Consider the following 21,535-nt stretch of genomic DNA (forward strand, 5'->3'; position numbering starts at 1 on the left):
GCCTAATGGTTAAAGCGTTCGCTCGTCACGCCGAAGACCCGGGTTCAATTCCCGACACGGGTACAATGTGTGAAGCCCATTTCTGGTGTCTCCCGCCGTGATATTGTGATATTGGAATACTGCTAAAAGCGGCTTAAAATCAAACTCACTAACTCACTCACTACAAGGCGAACCAAACACAAACGGGTTCCAGTAATAATGTCTCTGGTATTGATGCCACACTGACAAATTGCAAACTTGTAACGTAATGGTGCAGATTGGAACCCACGTCGTCAGTGTCAGGCAGCTAATCGCCCACTCTGAACTGATGTTAAAACATCTTATCCACTTAAAACATAACACTTGTGCATAGAGTATTGAAACAAGTAAAAATGCCCAATGCCCCGGATATAGTACAGATATACTGTGAAACAGACAACTAGTCTAGACAAACATTGTAACCAGGTCGATTTGAAAAAGAATCTGCAACTTTAAATACACTTAGTACACAACAGTTTGAGAAGAAATATGATGTTACAAGAGTGACACTCTTGGCAACAAAAATACATTTGTCCTTGTACATTACGTGATTTTCATTCCTTACATCTGTTGCTTAATTCTCATAAGTTCGCATTGAGTTTGTTTGAACGATGTCAGGACGCTGAGTTTGTACGGGATCGAGTGGTCAGGCTCGGTGACTTGGTTTAAAGCATCGTATCCCAATTGCGTAGATGGATGTTCAGATGTCAATCACTGGATTTTCTGGTCCAGACTCGATTAGTTACAGACAGGCATCATATAGCGGGAATATTGCTGAATGTTTCCATATTTGTTTTATATTTGTTACACATTTCTAATACTTATAAAATCAACAAGAAACATTGAAGATATATTGTCTTTGAAAATTTGTGAATTTAACGATGTAATCGCATGTGTACTGTATGTACTGAAAAGAAGCGTCGTTCGTTCATATGGTGGTCATCTGATCACTGCAACACCGCACGCACCATTCATTACGACAAGCCGAATTCAGTTTACGGAAAGGACCGAGTTGTTGTGAATGGCACACGCTCCTTCCAGCCAATCAATTACACTGCCTTGGCAACCCATACGTTGTTCTTTGTGTGAAGTAGGACCTCATTTGGCATTCTGAGAAAAATAACATCACAATTGAACGCATATTTTATTTTTAACCAAAGGAAATTAAACCGTACGACAAATCGTGACCCAACCAGTCCGTTGGCATCTCCCCGCGGCAAAGGTGTTAATTGACTTTCTAAAAAAAGAAGATTGGAGGTAAACAGTGTGAGCACTTGCTTGTTGTGCGCCACGGATTTCATAGCGCTAGCCTACTCAGATACATAGACACATTATGCTCCGAGCCGACCAGTCGTCATACTATCCCCTTAATGCCGAACACCAGGCAGGGTAACATTAAATACCATCTTTTAAGTATTTTGGTATGAAGCGGTCAGGAGTTCGAACTACATATCTAACTAATAAAACTGATGATCATTCGCTTCAATAAAAGATGCATCTACCCTGTAAGGAATATTGGTCAGAATAGACATCCCGTCCTAAGAGCCGACTAATTATGTTCGGGTATACGGGCTGTGTGACCTGGCGATGTGAGTGTCATCGTGTCCGGCTGTGTTGAAATTTGATAGTGTTTCAAACACTGGCTTGCCGCTGTGATATGGCCTGAAATATTTCTGACTGCGGCGTTAAACCACAACCATTAAACAAAGTGAGTGAGTGTGTGAGTATGGTTTTACTCCGCTTTTAGCAATATTCCAGCAATATCACGGCGTGGGACACCGGAAAATAGGCTTCACACACAGTACCCATGTGGGGAATCGAACCCGGGTCTTCGGCGCGACGAGCGAGTGCTTTAACAACTAGGCTACCCCAACGCCCCAATTAAAGAAATAAATCTGCAGTGACTCTTTTTAAATAGCAGGTACCTCGTCAATAACAGAAGGGTGATATATGAATGCACACAGACAGAGAGACCTTACTCGTGCCTTCTATTATTCAGAGATATACATAGTAACAGAGCATCAGGTTGGGTTTATGTTGAAGGGAAGGTGACGTTTAGTATTCCTCGCCCTCCTCTTCTCCCTCGCCCTCAACAGAGTCGACTCCAACCTCCTCGTAGTCCTTCTCCAGGGCAGCCAAGTCCTCACGGGCCTCGGAAAACTCTCCCTCCTCCATACCCTCACCCACGTACCAGTGGACGAAGGCACGCTTGGCGTACATCAGATCGAACTTGTGGTCAAGACGAGCCCATGCCTCGGCAATGGCAGTGGTGTTGCTCAACATGCAGACGGCTCTCTGGACCTTGGCCAGGTCACCACCGGGAACAACTGTAGGAGGCTGGTAGTTGATGCCGACCTTGAAACCAGTGGGGCACCAGTCGACGAACTGAATGGTCCTCTTGGTCTTGATGGTGGCGATGGCAGCGTTGACGTCCTTGGGGACAACATCACCACGGTACAACATGCAGCAGGCCATGTACTTGCCGTGACGGGGGTCACACTTGACCATCTGGTTGGCGGGTTCGAACGTAGCGTTGGTGATCTCAGATACAGACAGCTGCTCATGGTAGGCCTTCTCGGCTGATATGACAGGGGCATAGGTGGCCAGAGGGAAGTGGATACGTGGGTAGGGGACCAAGTTGGTCTGGAACTCTGTCAGATCTACGTTCAGGGCTCCGTCAAATCGGAGGGATGCAGTGATGGAGCTGACAATCTGGCCAATCAGACGGTTCAGGTTGGTATAGGTGGGACGCTCAATGTCGAGGTTACGGCGACAGATGTCGTAGATCGCCTCGTTGTCGACCATGAAGGCGCAGTCGGAGTGCTCCAGTGTGGTGTGGGTAGTCAGGATGGAGTTGTAAGGTTCCACCACGGCGGTTGAGATCTGGGGGGCGGGGTAGATAGAAAACTCTAGCTTGGACTTCTTGCCGTAGTCCACAGACAGTCTCTCCATCAACAGAGAGGTGAAGCCGGAGCCAGTTCCGCCACCGAAACTGTGGAAGATGAGGAAGCCCTGGAGTCCAGTGCACTGGTCAGCCAACTTCCTTACGCGATCAAGGACGAGGTCGACGATCTCCTTGCCGATGGTGTAGTGACCGCGGGCGTAGTTGTTGGCGGCGTCCTCCTTGCCGGTGATCAGCTGCTCGGGGTGGAACAACTGGCGGTAGGTGCCGGTACGGACCTCATCTGGAAACAGAAGTAAGGCGTTTGTGATCAACATTATTTTACTTTATTGTATTTGGTGTACATTATTTCAGAAATCAAAAGCTTAGTTCATCCCAATATCTGACACCGTTATGTTTGCCTGACAGAACGGGGAATGGGTGATCAGTTATCTAAGGATGCTGCAATTCGTTGTGCAGAGTTGCGCCCCTTAACCATGCCAGAATTCAATGATCATGTGTACGAATCCAAAATTCGCCCCTATAATAATCCTTGGTTTGTTCACACAATATTCATGCTCTACATCTGTGCTGAACTCCAACATCAATCTGGTCAGCGGGGGTAAAGCTGAAATACCGTTCAAAGCCGCGTAATATTCACTCACTCCCCCCGTCGACAAAGACACATCATGCAGTTTGAAAATCTATATAAAGGTATGATACAGATGTATTGAATAAATACATTCGATTTCACTTACCAACAACAGTGGGCTCGAGGTCGACGAAAACGGCACGGGGGACGTGTTTCCCTGCACCAGTCTCGCTGAAGAAGGTGTTGAAGGAGTCGTCCCCACCTCCGATGGTCTTGTCTGAGGGCATCTGACCATCGGGCTGGATGCCGTGCTCAAGACAGTACAGCTCCCAGCATGCATTGCCCATCTGGACCCCAGCCTGGCCGACGTGGACGGAGATACATTCCCTCTGGAATAACAGTTGCACTTGTTAGGACTAGAGAACGAGGTACCGTTATATATATCACGACCAAATGGCATCGCAAAGCACCCACGAATTTCCAGCTCCAGAAATTACTTCTATTTCAAGAATCAAGATTCTTTATCATAGTGTTGGGGGCCTAGTGGATCTAGAGTACAAAACATTTATGTACAATTGATATGTGGATCTTACACTATTGATGTACGGTTATTCAATGATGTGTGATACTACTGCATAATATATTTAAATTCAATGTACATAAATTTCTCTTCAGATACAAAACAAGGCCGTTGATTGTTTAATGTGTGGACGACATCAGTTCAATTAATTTCCGACGAGAATAATGTTTTTTGGGGGGTAATATTTTGGAATTAATATATTTTAGACTTTGCTTATAAGGACAGACATTTACAAAATGGTCCTCGTCCTTAGCAATTAATTCATCACTATGGTCACGGTATAGCAAATCTGACCAACATTAGTTTTCGCCTTATTTTTACTTTACCGCATTTTTGGTAATTACAAAAAATATATTTAGTGGCATATCATACCCTAAATATTTAAATACCTCAACACTTTGCATATACACATTTGTTTAGTAGAACTAGGTTGGAACAGTATAGGTTGGTAGTATATTTGTCAAAAATTTGTTTTCATGTATGTTTTGCATATATTAGAACAAAAAAAAATCGCAATAAGTAACTACGGACAAATATAAAAGACTTACGAAAATTAAGCACACATGAACAGTAGTCGCCAAAACACACATGAACAGTAGTCGCCAAAACAATGTGCATCCGCGACCATGTGGAGACCTGTTCACCTCCTTCACTGACAGTCGTCTTTGCGCTTACGGAAAGGGGCGAGGTTGGCCGATTGAGAAATAGACAGTGAAGTACCTGATCTTTATAATTATGAATTAATAATCACTGAAGTATTCCATCTTCATGCTACTCCAGGTTTTCCTTACTATTAAAATATAGAACGTCAACACCAGAGAATAATCAGTCCAGATTATCTACCGAAACAGATTCCATAAATTATTGTATGATCTCTGACTGGGCGTGAAAAGCATAATAAAACACTGGTGCTGGAACAGGGGTTGAGACCAATCCTCGTGTCGAGCTAGTAATGTTGAAACTATGGCCCTAAACAGGGATTCAAGATCAGATTCCTGCCATAATTAACTCTGCACGGTAGTTTTCTATAGCCATTGTTATGTATCCGAAACATTCCAAGTCCGTATTCCACAAAACATTTCTCGCAATGGCCTTAAATCTTTACTGTCCTTTCTCGCAATGGCTCTAAAATCTATACTGTCCTTTCTCGCAATGGCCTTAAATCTATACTGTCCTTTCTCGCAATGGACTTAAATCTTTACTGTCCTTTCTCGCAATGGCTCTAAAATCTATACTGTCCTTTCTCGCAATGGCCTTAAATCTATACTGTCCTTTCTCGCAATGGCCTTAAATCTATACTGTCCTTTCTCGCAATGGCCTTAAATCTATACTGTCCTTTCTCGCAATGGCCTTAAATCTATACTGTCCTTTCTCGCAATGGCCTTAAATCTATACTGTCCTTTCTCGCAATGGCCTTAAATCTCTACTGCCCTATCTTGCAATGGCCTTAAATCTATACTGTTTATGCCACGCTATCCAGATTCCACGGGGTGTGCATGATATATGGTAGCTATCGAACGGCTGTCAAACTGGTTATAATGTTAATGACTGGTATCGACTCGGCCCCTTAATGCGATTTTAATCTCTGGCGTATTGATTTTCGGCAGCAATAACGGTAGTCAGTCAAAGAGGAACTACGCTCCCAAGTATTGGGCCCAGTACATGTCTTCACGTTGCAATAAGTGGCTCGTGCTGTGGCCTGGGGCTGTTCCATTACAGACAGACAGAACGACAGAGAGACAGACAGACAGAGATTATTTATCCACGGTTTATGAGAGACAATAACACACTACTAATGAAACATTAAAACACTTGATTGTATAAGTTTCTCTCTAATATCCGTATATAAAGGACATAGAAATAAAACATGCTTTTCTTCACCGACGCATTTAATACAATTAAAACTTGTTCTTTTATCATACTGTATATTTTCATAGCAGCCTGTTTCTATTCTGCTATAACAGAAGGGGGGGGGGGGGGGGGGGGGCTCCCTTCTTGTTTTAACCTAGTGAAGAAGTTTTGGCATGTTGAAGTTTTGTGAGAAAACCGTGTTTACCTGAAATATAGTCTGTAATTAAGATAATTATTAACTGTTAAACTGACAGACAATGCTTACTGAGATTTCGGGCAAACAGTGTATGTTTAATGAATTGAATCGAACTTGCTAAGAATACTAATTGGCTTGTACCTGGTCTCCCTTTAACTAGCTACTCACGTATACCATAATTGTACATTCTGGAGATCTCACAAGATTGTTCTATAATATATTTTATAAGTTAATTTATTCATTTCCATAGAGAACAAAAATTTTCTGAATAAAATCATGCATCGTGCTGGCAGGGACACGCTTGTCAGATTTCCGTGGGGTGATCATTACACGTGTTTAACAGATTTCCTTTGGAGCAAAGTGCATAAATGATATGGTTCTTTCAAATAAACTTCCTTTAAATTAATATTGATTTAGAACATATCTTACAATCTTACCATTTGAATCAAGGTCAATATTCAATTATGAATCAGACATAACATCATTTGAAAATTACTCACCATGGTTACTGGTATAGGTTGTGACGGTTCGTTGACGACTTAACGATTGCTCACTCGGACAGTGATAGGTCGCTGTGAGATTTCGAATGTGTGGCGCCGTTCTCTTCTCCCTGTTTTATATACCAGTCCCGTTGTTAGGGACGCTGACAACTGTAGTTGCCATAGTCACATATCAACAAACGTGTCGCCCAGGTTAAGCCTATTCTACACTTGCCATTGACTAACAGTCACTGCATCTGAAGTCAAAAGCATTGTCAATTATTATCCTATTGTTAAAGAGCTCTCACGCTGACGGCTGTAGCGGTAATGCGCCTGGTATTGGTAAAGTCTATTGTCCCGTTAGTTCAAAGGCTTGAATACTGTGATAAAAAGACTGTGTGTCGTTACACCACCGCTTCGTATTTGATTAAGCTATTGTTTACTGTTTTGATTTTGCAACATCAATATAACATTAATACTTCAGTGTCAATATTCATTAAATAAAAAATATAATCAGAATCATTACTTTCAGTCTTCTTTGACCCGTGGAGATCGTTTAACGTCTTTCGTATTACGCTGCCGGGGATCGAACCCCGGACCGCCCTAAAAGGCGACTATGCTTGTGGTAAGAGGCGACTAACGGGATCGGGTGGTCAGGCTCGCTGCGTGGATCGATGCTCATGTTGTCAATCACTTGATTGTCTGGTCCAGACTCGATTATTTACAGACCGCCGTCATATAGCTGGAATATTGCTGAGTGCGGCGTAAAACAACAAACAAATAAACACACCGTACCCATCTCCTGGAGGACTAACTGCCCTCCCGTGTTCAGTAAACGCCCGAGGCTCGCTTTAGCTGCTGTTGAGAGGTCACTGAAGATGAGGTCACTGAACTAATAATTGCTTTGTATGATCTATCGTTTTGGTCATCTTGATATGTTCTTGACTAAGGGTATCGCCGAGGCAAAGAGCAGTGATGTTAGGAGTTGTTCTATGAGAGGTAGGATTGCTATATCATGTGTGAATTCAGAACTAACTCCACAATCAACCGAAAATTCTCTTTTCTTAAAAGCTTCACACCGATGTTTGAGAGAAATATAGACGGTTACTCACATCCGGATTTTACTTTTGTGGACATTCTAAATGCCAATTTACGAGGGATGGCTGAAAAGTTCTAAGCCTAAGTGGGATATCTCAATCGGATTGAAACAAACTTTTGCCACCAACAAGTACAATCATTTAATGATGAATCACAGACCTAAGAACTGCAACTGTAGTGTTATTATTGTCTTTGTACCAGACAATCTTGTGAACCTACCCATTGAAATCACCAGAAATGGACAAAACTGGCTATAGGGCAGTCATCAAGTACCTACAACTGAAAGGGCTAACTCCAACACAGATACATGCTGACATGGTCTCCACTTTAGTGGATGATGCCCCTTCCTTTTCCACTGTAAAGAAGTGGGCTGCAGAATTCAAGCGTGGCAGAGAGAGCCTTGACGATGACCCGCGTCCAGGAAGGCCTTCAACAGCAACCATTCCGGAAAACATTACCCGGGTGCATGACATGGTGATTGCTGATCAACGATTGACCACTCGACATTTTGCCAGTGTTGTGGGCATCTCTCATGAGAGGGTTGAGCACATTATCACAACGAGTTGGGAATGACAAAAGTTTCTGCAAGATTGGTGCCAAAGCTCTTGACAGCTTCCTGACGTCCCGTGACAATTTATGCCGTTTCGAAGCAGATCCCGATGATTTTTTGGCCCGATTTGTAACCACGGATGAGACCTGGATTCATCACTTTCAACCAGAAACCAAAATTCAGTCTAAACAATATAAGCATCCGGAATCACCAGCCCACAAAAAAGCCAAGGCGGTTCCTTCTGCTGGAAAGGTGATGGCTTCAGTCTTTTGGGATTCCAAGGGTATTCTACTGATTGACTATCTTGAAAAAGGCCAGACTATCAATAGAAGATATTATGCTGACCTACTGAGACAGTTGCGTGAAGCTATCAAAGCAACGCGAAGGGGAATGCTCACTAAAGGAGTCCTGTTCCACCAAGACAATGCTCCTGTTCACAAATCGGTGGTTGCCATGTCAGCGATCCATGATTGTGACTTCGAACTCATTGACCATCCCCCTTATTCACCCAATTTGGCCCCGTCAGACTTCCACCCGTTTCCAAAAATCAAAAAGGAACTAGCCGGTCGCCATTTTCCTTGTAATGATGACGTCATTTCCGCTGTGAATGACTTTTTTAGGGTGGCTGAAGAAAATTTCTTCTTGATCGGCATCCAGGCCTTGCAGCATCGCTGGCAAAAGTGTGTAAACCTGGAAGAGGACTATGTGGAGAAATAAATGAAAACCATTGACTTGGTACGGGTCTTTCACAGTTAGGCTTAAAACTTTTCAGCCAGCCCTCGTACTTGTAATACAATTATAGCAATCTGTTAGGGTTGAAGAACGCATACGCTTATAGTTTCAAAAGTGAATTCAAACTTCAAAAGGCTTACTGGTTTGAAAAAGCAGGCATATGTAAAGCAGTTGTACAAATTAAGACTCTTGGAGAATGAAGTTGTTAATGCTAGACAAATGAACGAGGCTGTTGTTGAGCTCGATGAAAAGCCACGTAATGCTCACACACCACTCAGTCAGAGTAGAACACAAGACAAAATGAGCAAACGTCTGACCTACAGAACTCTGAACAATGTCAGAAAACGTGTCGAAAGCCAGCCACATTTAGAGAGAAGAAAGCGACCCTATACAAAACGTAAGCTTGAGAACTGAGAATCAGATGTTTAATCTGTCTGTAAGAAACTGACAAATGTATCATTCTTACTGCTAGAATACCTACCCAACATATGTTTAAAATGTAATTATTTGTGGAAATCATATCCGGACTAAAATGTCTTATGTATTATAAAATGACCCGTGATAATGATTTATGAGTGTTTATGTAATGTTGTAAATAAACCTCTTGGAATGCCATATTATTTACACTGTTTATATCACCCCTCATCATTATCCAATGAAATAACATGTGTCTTTGACTTTGTCAACCTCCGAATTGGTGTTCATATACATGACAGGATGCACCGACTTAATTATCTACCCCCACTGCACGTCCAGATTGTTGATTGTTGTGCTACAAGTAGAAGTTTTCTTACCTACATTAATGAACGGTTCATCGATAACTGAACTTGTGTTTTCACAGAAATTGGGGAATTACACACACGTGGGTGTAATCGTTTCACATATTTCAAAATTTATTGAATACCATTTACGGTTGAGTGATTCCAACGTGTGTTGATATGTAAGCCACACGAGGAAGCATACACAAACATTTAGCTTTCTTATCTACATTAATGAACTGTTCATTGTTCACTGAGGTTCAGTGTTTTCACAGAAAGTGGGTAATTACACACACGAAGACGCAATCTTACTAACTCTCTTCCTGATGCTTTCCTCATAGAGACATGTTTCCAATAATTTGGGGAGTCCAGAGGAACATTTACTGAACACTTGAACCTTACTAACGTAGGAACGACACGTCCTATTTATCTATCACCATTTTACGGTTGAGTGATGTCAGCATGCAGTGATACGCAAGACACGGGAGGAAGCAGAGGCTAACATGTAGTCCCAGAAATAAAGATATCTGATCTATAATATATATATTTCTACAAAATATAAAATATAATCCAAATGGAGCTCAGAATAATGCTTCCTTTTAAGTTTTAGATTTGCCCAATAAATCTAGACTTGGGTTGAGTTGGTTTCTGAATATATTCTCTGGGATCTGGGAAACAGATTATAGCATACTGTATCACAGTCTCATGATTTTTAAAGAAACATTAAAGAAGGTATTGCATTGCATTTATTATCAATTTAGCTCCACATCAGTAACACAAAGGGAGTGTATCACATAACTCCTTGTAGGAGCAACAACTATTTGTATTGCTACAGAACGACATAGGCATATATGGTGCAAGTGCATGTCAGAATATATCCGCCTGTTTATTATAAGCAATCAAAACATCATGCAGCCAGTATTAGCAAACTGAATATCTATACCAAGCAATAATCAAATTTCACATAACTTGACTTACGTTAAGTTCCAAAACAGAAAGTTGCATGCTCGCTTTTCGGCTCCTAACCTTGTCTAGCTGGTATTGGTGGTTGATGTCATGCCCTTCGTCTGAGCCTTCTTGTGCACACAGTACAGCTTGTCCATCAACAGTTTGAGGATTCTAGACTTAAAGACGAAGCACACGAAGATGTAGAAACGCTGAAGGCCGTTGAGAACGATCTGGAAATACCACAGAAGGTTGACGTGGACGAAGGCAGCAACGAAACAGAAGATCCAGGAGAAACCCATGATAAAAGACAGACGGACGTATATGCCCAGACGCGTCTTCTCGTTCTTACAACTTTTGGAGTGAGAAGAGACTTGAGAGGCCGTCCTCTCAATGCTGATCAGGGTCAAAATGAAACAGGTCACATTGATAGCTAGGGTTAGAGCCATGGGTAAACCGAACACATAGAGAGACGCTTTGGGATTGGCTATCCAGCACACGTGATCAGATCCATAGCCAATGCTTATTCCCCACACATGGAAGTGATCGATCACAACACACGTGACAACCAGAATGACGGGGATCCCCCAACCAACGCACGTGTACAGACAAAACAGTTTGTTGTGACTTTGAATTCCAGAAACAGGCGACATGCTTCTCAACGACCGAGCTAGATCTATAGACAACAAGCTTATCCATAGGAACGAAGACAGCCACAGCACGTGGGCAAGGGAGGCAACTGCTACACACATCTGCCCAGTCGGTACTTTGGTTATGAGTTGGAGTCCCTGGGCAAGAAGGAGAGTTGCTGACAGAGACATTACAACTTTACCGGGAACATTTCTAAGTTGAGGGAGACAGCTATAAACCAACAGTACCCCTACAAGAGAGGCAACGGACACTGATGACGTCACAATGGTCAGAACAACTTGGACGTTGTTGTAGTCAAAGAAAACGACCTGGTCAGTGTGACTCCTTGAGAAGTGGGAGCAGATGACAGCGCCATGTCTCGTGAGACTGAAGTTCCCCGCTGGCAGCACAACTCCACTGTGAATATAACGCAGAGAGCCATTGAGAAGGCTGAACTCAGATTGATGAATGGACAACGTCCCGTTAGGACAGTGCAGGGACTGGTTGCCAAAGTCAGGAACACAGACAATGATGTCCGTCACATTGGGTACTGCTCCACTGTCCTCATAACGCATCTCAAACCCTATGTTATCTAACCTGAAGTAAGTTCGATTTAACCTGGCGTAGTAAGAGCCCTGGACAGCTCAACATCTTGGAACATTTTCGTAACATGTTCGTCAGGACAAATCTCTGTCGAGTTGCTAACATATTCATAATATTCAGAAATAGTGCGTGACACAGATGAATTGGTTTTTTTAAAATTATTCAAGTAGAAATCAAACACTGTGATGTTATGGTGGTTAAGTTTTATGGATATCTCTCTGAAAAGACATCCAGTTGAATTAATGAGGGTACTTAATGGAGCATTAGATTTGACAGTGGCTTGAAAAATGTACGTTACGAGTCTGCTTACAATAACAGTATTTGTTACTACATCTGAATGTACTCTAGAACATATCAAATAAGTAAGGTTCATGCTAAGTTTACGACCAGTAGGATTTCTGTCACTTAGAAACTGTTCCAAATAACTCTTCAGTTTCTTCCTCACAATCTTCTTCATTGACGTGTTCTTCCCTCGTACACTGAGGGTGATGGTAAAGCTGTGAGTACCGTGAGGGTAGAGTTGTCCAGTTCCATTCACCATCTGCTTGTCCTTGAGGAGGCAGGTCCCGTTGACCGGCCGCATGTCCATCCCATCACACAGGAGGGTCACACACTTGTGGGAGTAGATGTTGAACACCTCATCTTCCCGAAGACATAGCCTGGTCTCAGACCTCAACACTCGGCCACTGATGTCCAAACTCATCTCATTCTCCCCAAAGTTAAACAGCGTGCTGAAACTGGTGATAGTGTGGATTCCAGGTAGTGCAAAGTAATACGGTGTTGTCTGAGCAAAAGAAAGGGTTTTTTGGTCAGGCATACTGGTTTTGGTTCCACCATTTGCGTTCATGCCATATCCTGTCTTCTGCCATGCGCATCTTAGGGGAGTGTCCAGAATCCCCCTTCCCTGTACACTTAACGCACAGTGTGCATTTTGGTACATCACATTGTTCCCATCAATCAATGGGTACGTATAGAAGGAGCACAGTTTACCCACGTCATCCAGGAGGATTTCAGGTGGAATTGTAGTTGCAAAGGGTGGCGTTAGAAATGTTGGTCCCCTCAAGCCGGTGTGTGATGACATCAGTGTGTCGGTAGTGCTTGAGGACGTATACTCTGTTGAGACTGCACCATAGTTGGGGGCCACAGTGGTGATGGGTTCAACATTTGTAAAGTCTTTGTTACACAATCTCGGTTTATCCTCTGGATTTGGCTGACTGTCAGCCCAGCAAGTACCAAATAGGATAAGTTTCTGAACCTGGGTGAAGGACATGCCGGTAAGATCTACAGTATTATTACAAAGTAACCTCGTGGACCAGAATCGTACCATGTTCCTCTCAAAGCCATGACATCTGGCACAGTAATAGTTTGCAAATGTCATGGATGGATTTTCAATGAGCGTAACGGGTACTCTGCCAATAACAGCGTGTCCTTCCACCTCACAATCTAGGATGTCATCATCTGTTGCACCGTCGCGGGAACAACCAGATATTGTCCAATACAGACTTCCTAGTCCTTTTCCTGTACACTCCTTGTATTGGAGTACTTTTTCCTCCTTCAGCAAGGTACTCTCCATACCTTTAAATGTTTCACTTTTGGAAATATCAGATATGTTGGAACCAAGGCAAGTCTCAAAGTAGTCAAAGCAGCAGTCACCGTAGAGGAGGCAGCTGCTGTCACAGGAACATGGGGACTTGGCGTATGTGTTGTGGGTGAAGTTTGGATTCATTCTGGCTGGAGTAAACCCACACTGGTCTGAGTTGTAGCATGACGCGTACTCGCACTGAGGGCCCTTTGTGTAACCGGCTATTGTGATGTACGGTAGGTTGGAGATGTGAAGAGTTGTAGCATCTGAAACATACAGGGGAGGGGAGGTGAATCGGGGTTGAACGTCGCGTTGTATGCACGTCTCTCATACTGTGTGTATGTATGTAGGGATGTGTGTGTATCAGTGTTGCGTGTCTGTAGTGTGTGTGTGTGTGTGTGTGTGTGTGTGTGTGTGTGTGCGTGCGTGCGTGCGTGCGTGCGTGCGCGCGCGCGGGCGCATTAGAATCTATGTTTTTGTTCGTTTGCCGCGATGATGGGGTTTTTCGTTTGCGGCGATGATGTGGTTATCTCCTCCTCAAACATATCGACTTATCGAAGTTTTATTTTACATTCAGCGATTGCACATATAGAAACACATATTTTATTAAAGGAAAAAAAGAAAGAATATTCCAGTCATCTAAGATATCTTTATTTAGGTGTGATAGCTTGGTTCGTTACAATGACATTAGGGGATATATGGGTTTCTTCGCCTACCGTTCAACTTTCACATTTTTATCTCCCTGTTGGGATTCCAGGATAGGATTCATTCATGGTTCCCAGTAACCTATGCTTATGCTGAAATGAATCTAGTGGCCAGGCTTGTTTGCACGTGTTTGCTGACGGTGAGGGTTGTCGCTCATAATATACTGAACAACAAAAGTTCCTGTGACATTGAATAAGATTTTATGCAAACTAATGTGGGATATCTGTCCATATCTCCTGGAGCATGTTTCGGAGTTCCTGGAGTGTCTGTGGAACACGTGGTTGACGTCGAAGGCGACGATCCATCTCATCCCACATGTGCTCGATTGGTGAGAAATCAGGGGAGCGAGCCGGCCAGGGGATGACATTCGCGTTGTTTTGTTGAAGAGAACCCTGAACAAGTCCGGCAATATGAGGCGGGGCGTTGTCATGTTGAAAGGTAATGCCTGGCCCATGACGACGCAAAAACGGTAGAACAACAGGGCCGACGATCTCGTCGCGGTAGCGCTGTCCATTGAGATTTCCCTCTCCCAACATAAAACGGGTCCTCTGTTTTGCTGTAATCCCAACCCATACAATAACGCTGCCGCCCCCGAACCGATCTTCTCCCATGACACAATGATTGACGTAACGTTCATCTCGACGTCGGTACACTCGAATCCGTCCAACGCTGTGGCTGAGGCGAAAACGAGACTCGTCAGTGAATAGAACTTGTCCCAACTGCATGGTCGTCCAGCGTAGACGCTGTCTGCACCACTGTCGACGTGCTTGACGATGGTTTCCTGTCAAAATGGGACGTCTGGCGGGTCTTCTGGCGACAATCCCTGCACATCTGAGGCGACGACGTACGGTTTGTGAAGGCCAGGGATGCCTCTTGAAGTCATTGTTGCTGGCTGGAATCGATTTCGTAGATGTGTTGTTCGTATCCAGTTGACTTGTCGATTATTGGTTACGCGTGGCCTGCCACTCCGAGGATGATCTCTGACTGCATTCGTCTGTTGCCAACGTTGCCATAAACACCAAATGGTGTTTCTGTGGACGTTTAATTGTCTTGCAACATCACGTTGACTCGATCCTGCTTCAAGCATACCAATGGCTCGCAGACGCGCATATTCGGACAGGCGAGGCATTTCGTAATGTTGAACAATTGCGTAATTTTGTTGTTTTTCTGAGTGGTTGTTGTCAGCACGATGCTAAACAATGCATATGGAATCCCGTTAACGCACATGTTTTTATACCCATTCTTGGGTAGTGAAATGCATGGGGCTTGCATAAAAGTCAACTTTTGCATGGAATGCATGCTTTTCTGTAGCAGTTGCGATTTTGTGACTTGATTCGATACATGTACTACAATACTGAAAACCACACTTTACATGTTTGAAAAATACACTAAAATATTGGTGTCACAGGAACTTTTGTTGTTGAATATATCAAGCGCTTGCTTGCGAATCGATAACTACAAGCCGCGGAAAAACGTATTTGGAATACTGTTTGTGCGGCGTTCAAAAACATTCACTGTCACACATTATCATTACTATTATTAGTATGTTCTTAATGCATGTAGATACTCCATCTCGAATTAACTCTGATTGCACGGACTTTCGGTTCATTTTCTAGGACATTGACTGATTGTCGTTCATATTAATTAAATATCCTTAAGATTTAAAGAAATATGGTTATCAATATAGGTTCAGAAGATTGTCTTAAGAAACGTTGAAATAAATCCTGAAAATACCATGATGCATTTTTTATTGATGCAAACATATTGAACAATATAGGCGTCTCAGTCTAACCAAGGATCATAATCATGACAATTCGGTATTCAAAACAACAGACATCGGACTATGGACCGACTAATCAACGTACCTCACAGCGGGTTGTCGTGTTACCAGTGCCGCGCTTAAATCTGGAACACCAGTATCAATTTCAAATACCGTATTCGGCGCAATAAGCGCTAAGGGCGCTCTCAAAATTAGAAATAGGGGGCTCTTATTAGAATATTATTTTGGTGAGAAAAAAACCAGATCGTAAATGTCGTTGTTTATGCCAACAGCCTGAAATGATACAAAAGAAAAGTCTGTGCGTATTATACACGACAGATATATTTTCCAGAATTTAATTGCCCATAATTAAGGGTGCATATAACGCATGAGTGCGTATTATACACGAATAAATAAGTCTTGTGTACATTGATCAATCGGAAGGGGTGCTAATGGGATTGTTCACTAGCCAATATATTCGCAAATATCGCCGTGGGCACTTATTAGAGCGGGGCGCTTATTACGTCGAATACGGCTCTTACTCTTACTAATAAGTCCTGACAATCTGGCTGCCCTGGCTCACCAGAAATGAGGTGAGGCGTAATAGATTAACGTTGCTTCGCGATTTTTGCACCTATTTTGTATTTGGCTGCTTGTACTTGTCCGGACTTATGCTGGGTTTATATTTATATTTATATTTATTATATATTTTGCTTGGTTTACTGATCCGCCGATTTTAATAATAAAAAAAATCAGAAAAAAACCAAATCGGAATGACGACCTTCTTTTATACACCCACGACCACCTACCGATTCAAATAAAACTTTGATACACGGTATACAACTGGAAAAAATATACCCGCCGTAACTGAAGGTCCTTTCAGCAAAAAGGCGTTAACAGTGCCATTGACTTCAGCAACTTGTCACCCGTACCTCACTAACACAGCTGCCACCAGTCCCCGGAATTATTTCCTTTCCATTTGCCCATTGCTAAACACCTATCAGGACAAAATAACGGTTGGCTTCCCTTGTTAAGTTTCCACCTTTGTTATCCCATTCCTTTGGTTGTTCTTGCATATATGTTCTCTGCTTCATGGCATTAATTCCAAATTTAAAAATTCCAAAAATGCAATGTAAGCAATCCCTAAAAGCCCCCTCTTGGCGTGCACACACCACTTTCACCCTTTTCGCAATACACTTAATGGCCCGGCCAGGCCCGTGTGCGAAATACGCTACAGTCGGAAAGCGCGCGTTAAATCTCCTATATCCTAAATTCTCTAATATATTTTAATCTACGATTATAAGTCATTCCTACTGAGAAAATATCTAAAATCTTACCCAATTTCCAAACCCATGGAATCATAAAAAGGATGTACTTCTCCATGTTGAGACTATCCGCCTCACAACTGTCTCTGTGAGTCACGGGGTGTGGTTTGTGCCAACTGCAACTTCCTCAGAGCGAGGGATGGTCAGTGCCAACCAATGAGTAGATCGTGATAGAAACAATCACAACTAATTCCATACGCCAAATAGTTTCTGGATAAATCCATTTGTTACCTGGATATTGGATGCGCCATAAGAATCTGCTGTTGTCGCGGATCAATTCTAAGCACAAAAAATTAATTCTTAACGACGTCGTGCGTGAACTCTTTACTTTAGTTATATGCAGTCGCAGATTTTTCATTATTCGTGATAATATAAAACTCTAAGAGATTAAGGCGGTTTACATTACGTGTGCATACAATACAGTCATGCAGTTACACAAAGTAAACAATAATGTCAAATGATTGAAGAATTAGTGTTTGGTGAATTCAACTTAATTCTCTCGTCAGGATCGCCATATTGTTCGTCGGCAGCGTCGTGATCGTACACTTCCGGCTACCAGGACTGCAGCAACCGTCCAAGGCCGACGGAATTGTTCAGTGCTGACACCGTTCGTCGACGTCTCCTCTCAGCAGGGCTACATGCTCGACGTCCACATGTTGGACCCATACTCACCGATCGACATCGAAATGAACGTCTGCGTTGGGCCAAAAGGCAACGTCATTGGAGATTGCGGCCGTGGCATGGTGTGCTGTTCTCTGATGAGTCCCGTTTTCATTTACGGAATGCTGACGGTCGACTGCGAGTGTGGTGTCGACGTGGAGAACGTTACCACAATGACTGCGTTGTACAAATAGATCGATGGGCGGGGGTGGGGGGGTGTCATGGTGTGTGGCGGCATCAGTCATAACAATCGAACAGAGCTCCATGTTTGTCGTGCAAGAGTTAATGCCCTTTACTATAGGAATAACATATTGGCAAATCACGTCATCCCATTCTTTCATCAGCACCAGGATATGCACACCTTCCAGCAAGATAATGCAAGAGCGCACACAGCACCTGTTTCAACACTGTACCTAGCGAACAATAATGTGCCTCTGCTTCCATGGCCAGCCCTGTCACCCGATCTATCGCCAATTGAACATCTATGGGATTACCTGGGTCAACGCCTCTCACGTCGTCCGCAAGTACAGAACCTGAGAGAACTTGAAGATACACTACGTCAAGAGTTGAATGCCCCAGAACACTATTCGCAGACTTATTCGATCAATGAGTTGCTGTCAATGGCGGACATACCAGATATTGACTTTTCATTTTAACCCTATGTGTCTTCCTTACACTGATGACGTAATTGTAATTACTGTGTGGTATTCCTGTTTCTTTTGTCGTCTTTCTTAATAATCCGTCTATGTCTGTTCTAATCAAAATCGGTCATTGCTACAGTTGTTTTTGTAATTTTCAAGATTTATTGCTGGTGCGTTTTCAATGCTGTTCAGTATATATATATATATATATATATATATATATATATATATATATATATACTGTAAATCTTGAAATTAACGCGAGTGTGAATTGCGAGGGGTCTTTGCTCGCATTATTAAACAACGCATTTATATCAACAATAAGACATTTTGGATAGCAGAAATACCAACTCAGACATACGGTGAAAACAGACAACTATGTATTCCACATCACTGTTTATTAAGCAGCACTTGTAACAAGTATATAAACAATGCCATTCAAACACTAATTACATCCTGTGAATTGTCACTGCTGGGGTCAAGACAAGAGTTCTACACACTTTGGTCATCAGTGATCACACCTGCAAGTCCAGACAGACGCCACCCACGCAACACGGTGTCTTTGTTCTTTGCGACTGCGTCAAAGGCCGACACGAGCCAGTGCGCATGTATTGTTTTAGCGGAAGTACCCTAATCAGTGCAAATGAGCGCTGCTGTTTGGTGTGTGATTGGATTAATGTAAGGTTGGATGAGGGTGAGGATTCTCCTGTAAACCTGACAGATGACATTTTCTTTAGACATAAATCCACACTGATGCTTGAGAAGGGGGGGGGGGGGGGGGTAGTAGGAGATTCATATTGAGTCGCATTATTGGCAAGGGGCAAGCGGTCGCATTCTTTTGGAGACGCATTAATTTCACGATTTACAGTATATATACATATATTTATTATAATTATGTATATAATTGTTTATCGTACAATAAAACACCGCTGGGAGAATAAACCACGCTTCGTTCTTCGTTTTTCTTTGCGATTTATCGCGTAGTTATCTTTTAATATAATTTAATCCTTTCATGTTCCCTTGGTCTCGTTCCATCTGTTGTTTTGTCGTCTTGTAACTGAGTCTAACACATGTCTTCGGGTCCCGAATGCGATTTTACTATTTGCTGAGTCACCACTGCGATGGAGTGTGTATGTATTCCTACACATGGAATGTTTATCAATCTCGTCATTTTTGACTGCTTTGATATACGCGGATTCATATAGTTTGCACATCGGTTTTTCGATTCATACCCCAATGAACCGAAAAAAATACACAGTCAACCTTAAATAAGCATGGTGTATACAAACCAGCGATTACAGCAACAGGATCGTTCGACAAACCTAGAAAAGGTTACGTCATGACAATTGTGACGTCATAGACTGATGTATTACGTTCGGAAGGAGTGTGACGTCACCGCCAACTACAACGTTAAAAAATTCTGAATTATTTCCACGGCAGAGCTTTGTTGAGTTATGGAAAAGGCAACTTTAAACGACTGTGACCCTCTACTTGAGAAGAAGACCGAACTTTCTAGCTATTTTAATTCAGTCATCCGCCCATGTTTGGCTGAATTTCTAGGAGTGTGCCTCTTTGTGTTTATCGGATGTATGTCGACACAGGATACTCTCACAGTCAAGTCTCAAGTTTCTTCAGCGTCTGCAGTAGCTCTAGCTCACGGACTGACATCAACGGTCCTTATTATGGGATTTGGAAAAATAAGTGGAGGTCATTTTAATCCAGCCATTACTGTGGGTGTGGCTCTAGCTGGTGGTATATCCCCACTCCTTGCACTCGGTTATGTTATCGCCCAGATCCTTGGTGGTATATGTGGTGCTGGTTTGTGTAGAGCAGTTCTCCTCGACAGTGTCTACCAAATAATTTACGGCGGAGCACATTTTCTCACTAAAGTGGACCCAGGCCGCGGAATTCTGTGTGAAACACTTATCACGGTTGTACTGGTTCTGACTGTAATTCTTGTTAGTGTTGAAGAATCTACAAAGACCAAGTTCGCCCCTCTAGCGATCGGATTTGCTGTGTCTGTTGGAATCCTGGCAGCTTTCAATACTACGGGTGGATCAATGAACCCAGCGAGGAGTTTTGGACCTGCAGTTTTACTGAGTGTATCTTCTAGCCTTAGTGCATTCAGGTCACATTATGTTTACTGGGTTGGACCTTTAATTGGATCCCCTCTGGCTGCCTTCTTCTACAGAGTGTTCTTCGCAACAGGATCAAAACGCCTGATATTCCAAAATAAGTCATAACATTGACGTTGTAGTGAACAACTGCGACATACTCTACTGGAAAGTGTTATGTTTACAAATTTTGTATTTATAAATGACTGCTGTCAGATGGACTTCTTAAGTGTTCGCTTCTAATATGATGTAAAAAAGCCCACTAAGAAACGAATCACTAAAAATATTGACTTACAGATATATTTGTTTTTTCTTATACATTTGGGATACATTTTGAAGGAGTTCGTTGTGTTGTCCGGTTTGATTGTAATTAGGCGCGTTGTTTAACGTGATCGGTAACATATATATATGTGTGACTTTTCCGTCGAAAAGATCATCCGACACATTATTTAATACCATGTCATTCATGCGCACCCTATAGTATAAACAGTTAAAAGGTGTTGCACGGGTGATGACAGGATCCTCAACTTATGTCTGTATGTTTGTTTATTGTTTAACGCCGCACTCAGCAATATTCCAGCTATATGAGGACGGTCTGTAAATAATAGAATCTGGACCCGACAATCCAGTGATTAAATCCACGCAATTGGGAAACGATGACATCAACCAAGTCAGCGAGCCAGAGGGAGGGAATATACTAAACGAGCTCCCGTGTAAGTAACACCAATTTCCTTGTCTTAGTGACATGTAGATACAACTGAGATCGCCCTCAAGATCGAGAAGTTGTGGTGCTGTATTCTAAAGCTGCTCACAGGTAAAGTAGGCATGTAGTGGGC

General features: G+C 42.7%; 2 protein-coding genes across 2 annotated transcripts; one reads left to right on the top strand and one right to left on the bottom strand.

Annotated features, from left to right (window-relative positions):
* Nucleotides 1–1,145: 1,145 nt before the first annotated feature.
* LOC124145064 (tubulin alpha-1A chain-like) lies at nucleotides 1,146–6,757 on the bottom strand. The gene is made up of 3 exons (XM_046514732.2): nucleotides 6,619–6,757; nucleotides 3,658–3,880; nucleotides 1,146–3,203 (listed from the first exon to the last, which is right to left on the bottom strand). The coding sequence occupies exons 1-3, from the start codon at nucleotides 6,619–6,621 to the stop codon at nucleotides 2,074–2,076; spliced, it is 1,356 nt and encodes a 451-aa protein (XP_046370688.1). The 5' UTR covers nucleotides 6,622–6,757; the 3' UTR covers nucleotides 1,146–2,073.
* Nucleotides 6,758–19,976: 13,219 nt separating this feature from the next.
* On the top strand, nucleotides 19,977–20,995 carry LOC124145017 (aquaporin-8-like). Its single transcript, XM_046514652.2, has one exon. It carries the CDS (start codon nucleotides 20,040–20,042, stop codon nucleotides 20,826–20,828), a length of 789 nt encoding a protein of 262 aa, XP_046370608.2. The 5' UTR covers nucleotides 19,977–20,039; the 3' UTR covers nucleotides 20,829–20,995.
* The last annotated feature ends 540 nt before the right edge of the window (nucleotides 20,996–21,535 follow it).

Source organism: Haliotis rufescens, unplaced genomic scaffold (assembly GCF_023055435.1).
Source record: "Haliotis rufescens isolate VD_foot unplaced genomic scaffold, xgHalRufe1.0.p SCAF_1, whole genome shotgun sequence".
In the NCBI taxonomy this organism is placed as follows: Eukaryota; Metazoa; Mollusca; class Gastropoda; order Lepetellida; family Haliotidae; genus Haliotis; species Haliotis rufescens.

Coding starts and splice junctions, on each gene's coding strand:
- LOC124145064 (XM_046514732.2), bottom strand. Junction 3,204..3,657: donor CCTCGAGCCCACTGTTGTTG/GTAAGTGAAATC, acceptor TTCTGTTTCCAG/ATGAGGTCCGTACCGGCACC.
- LOC124145017 (XM_046514652.2), top strand. CDS start 20,040: ATGGAAAAGGCAACTTTAAACGACTGTGACCCTCTACTTGAGAAGAAG.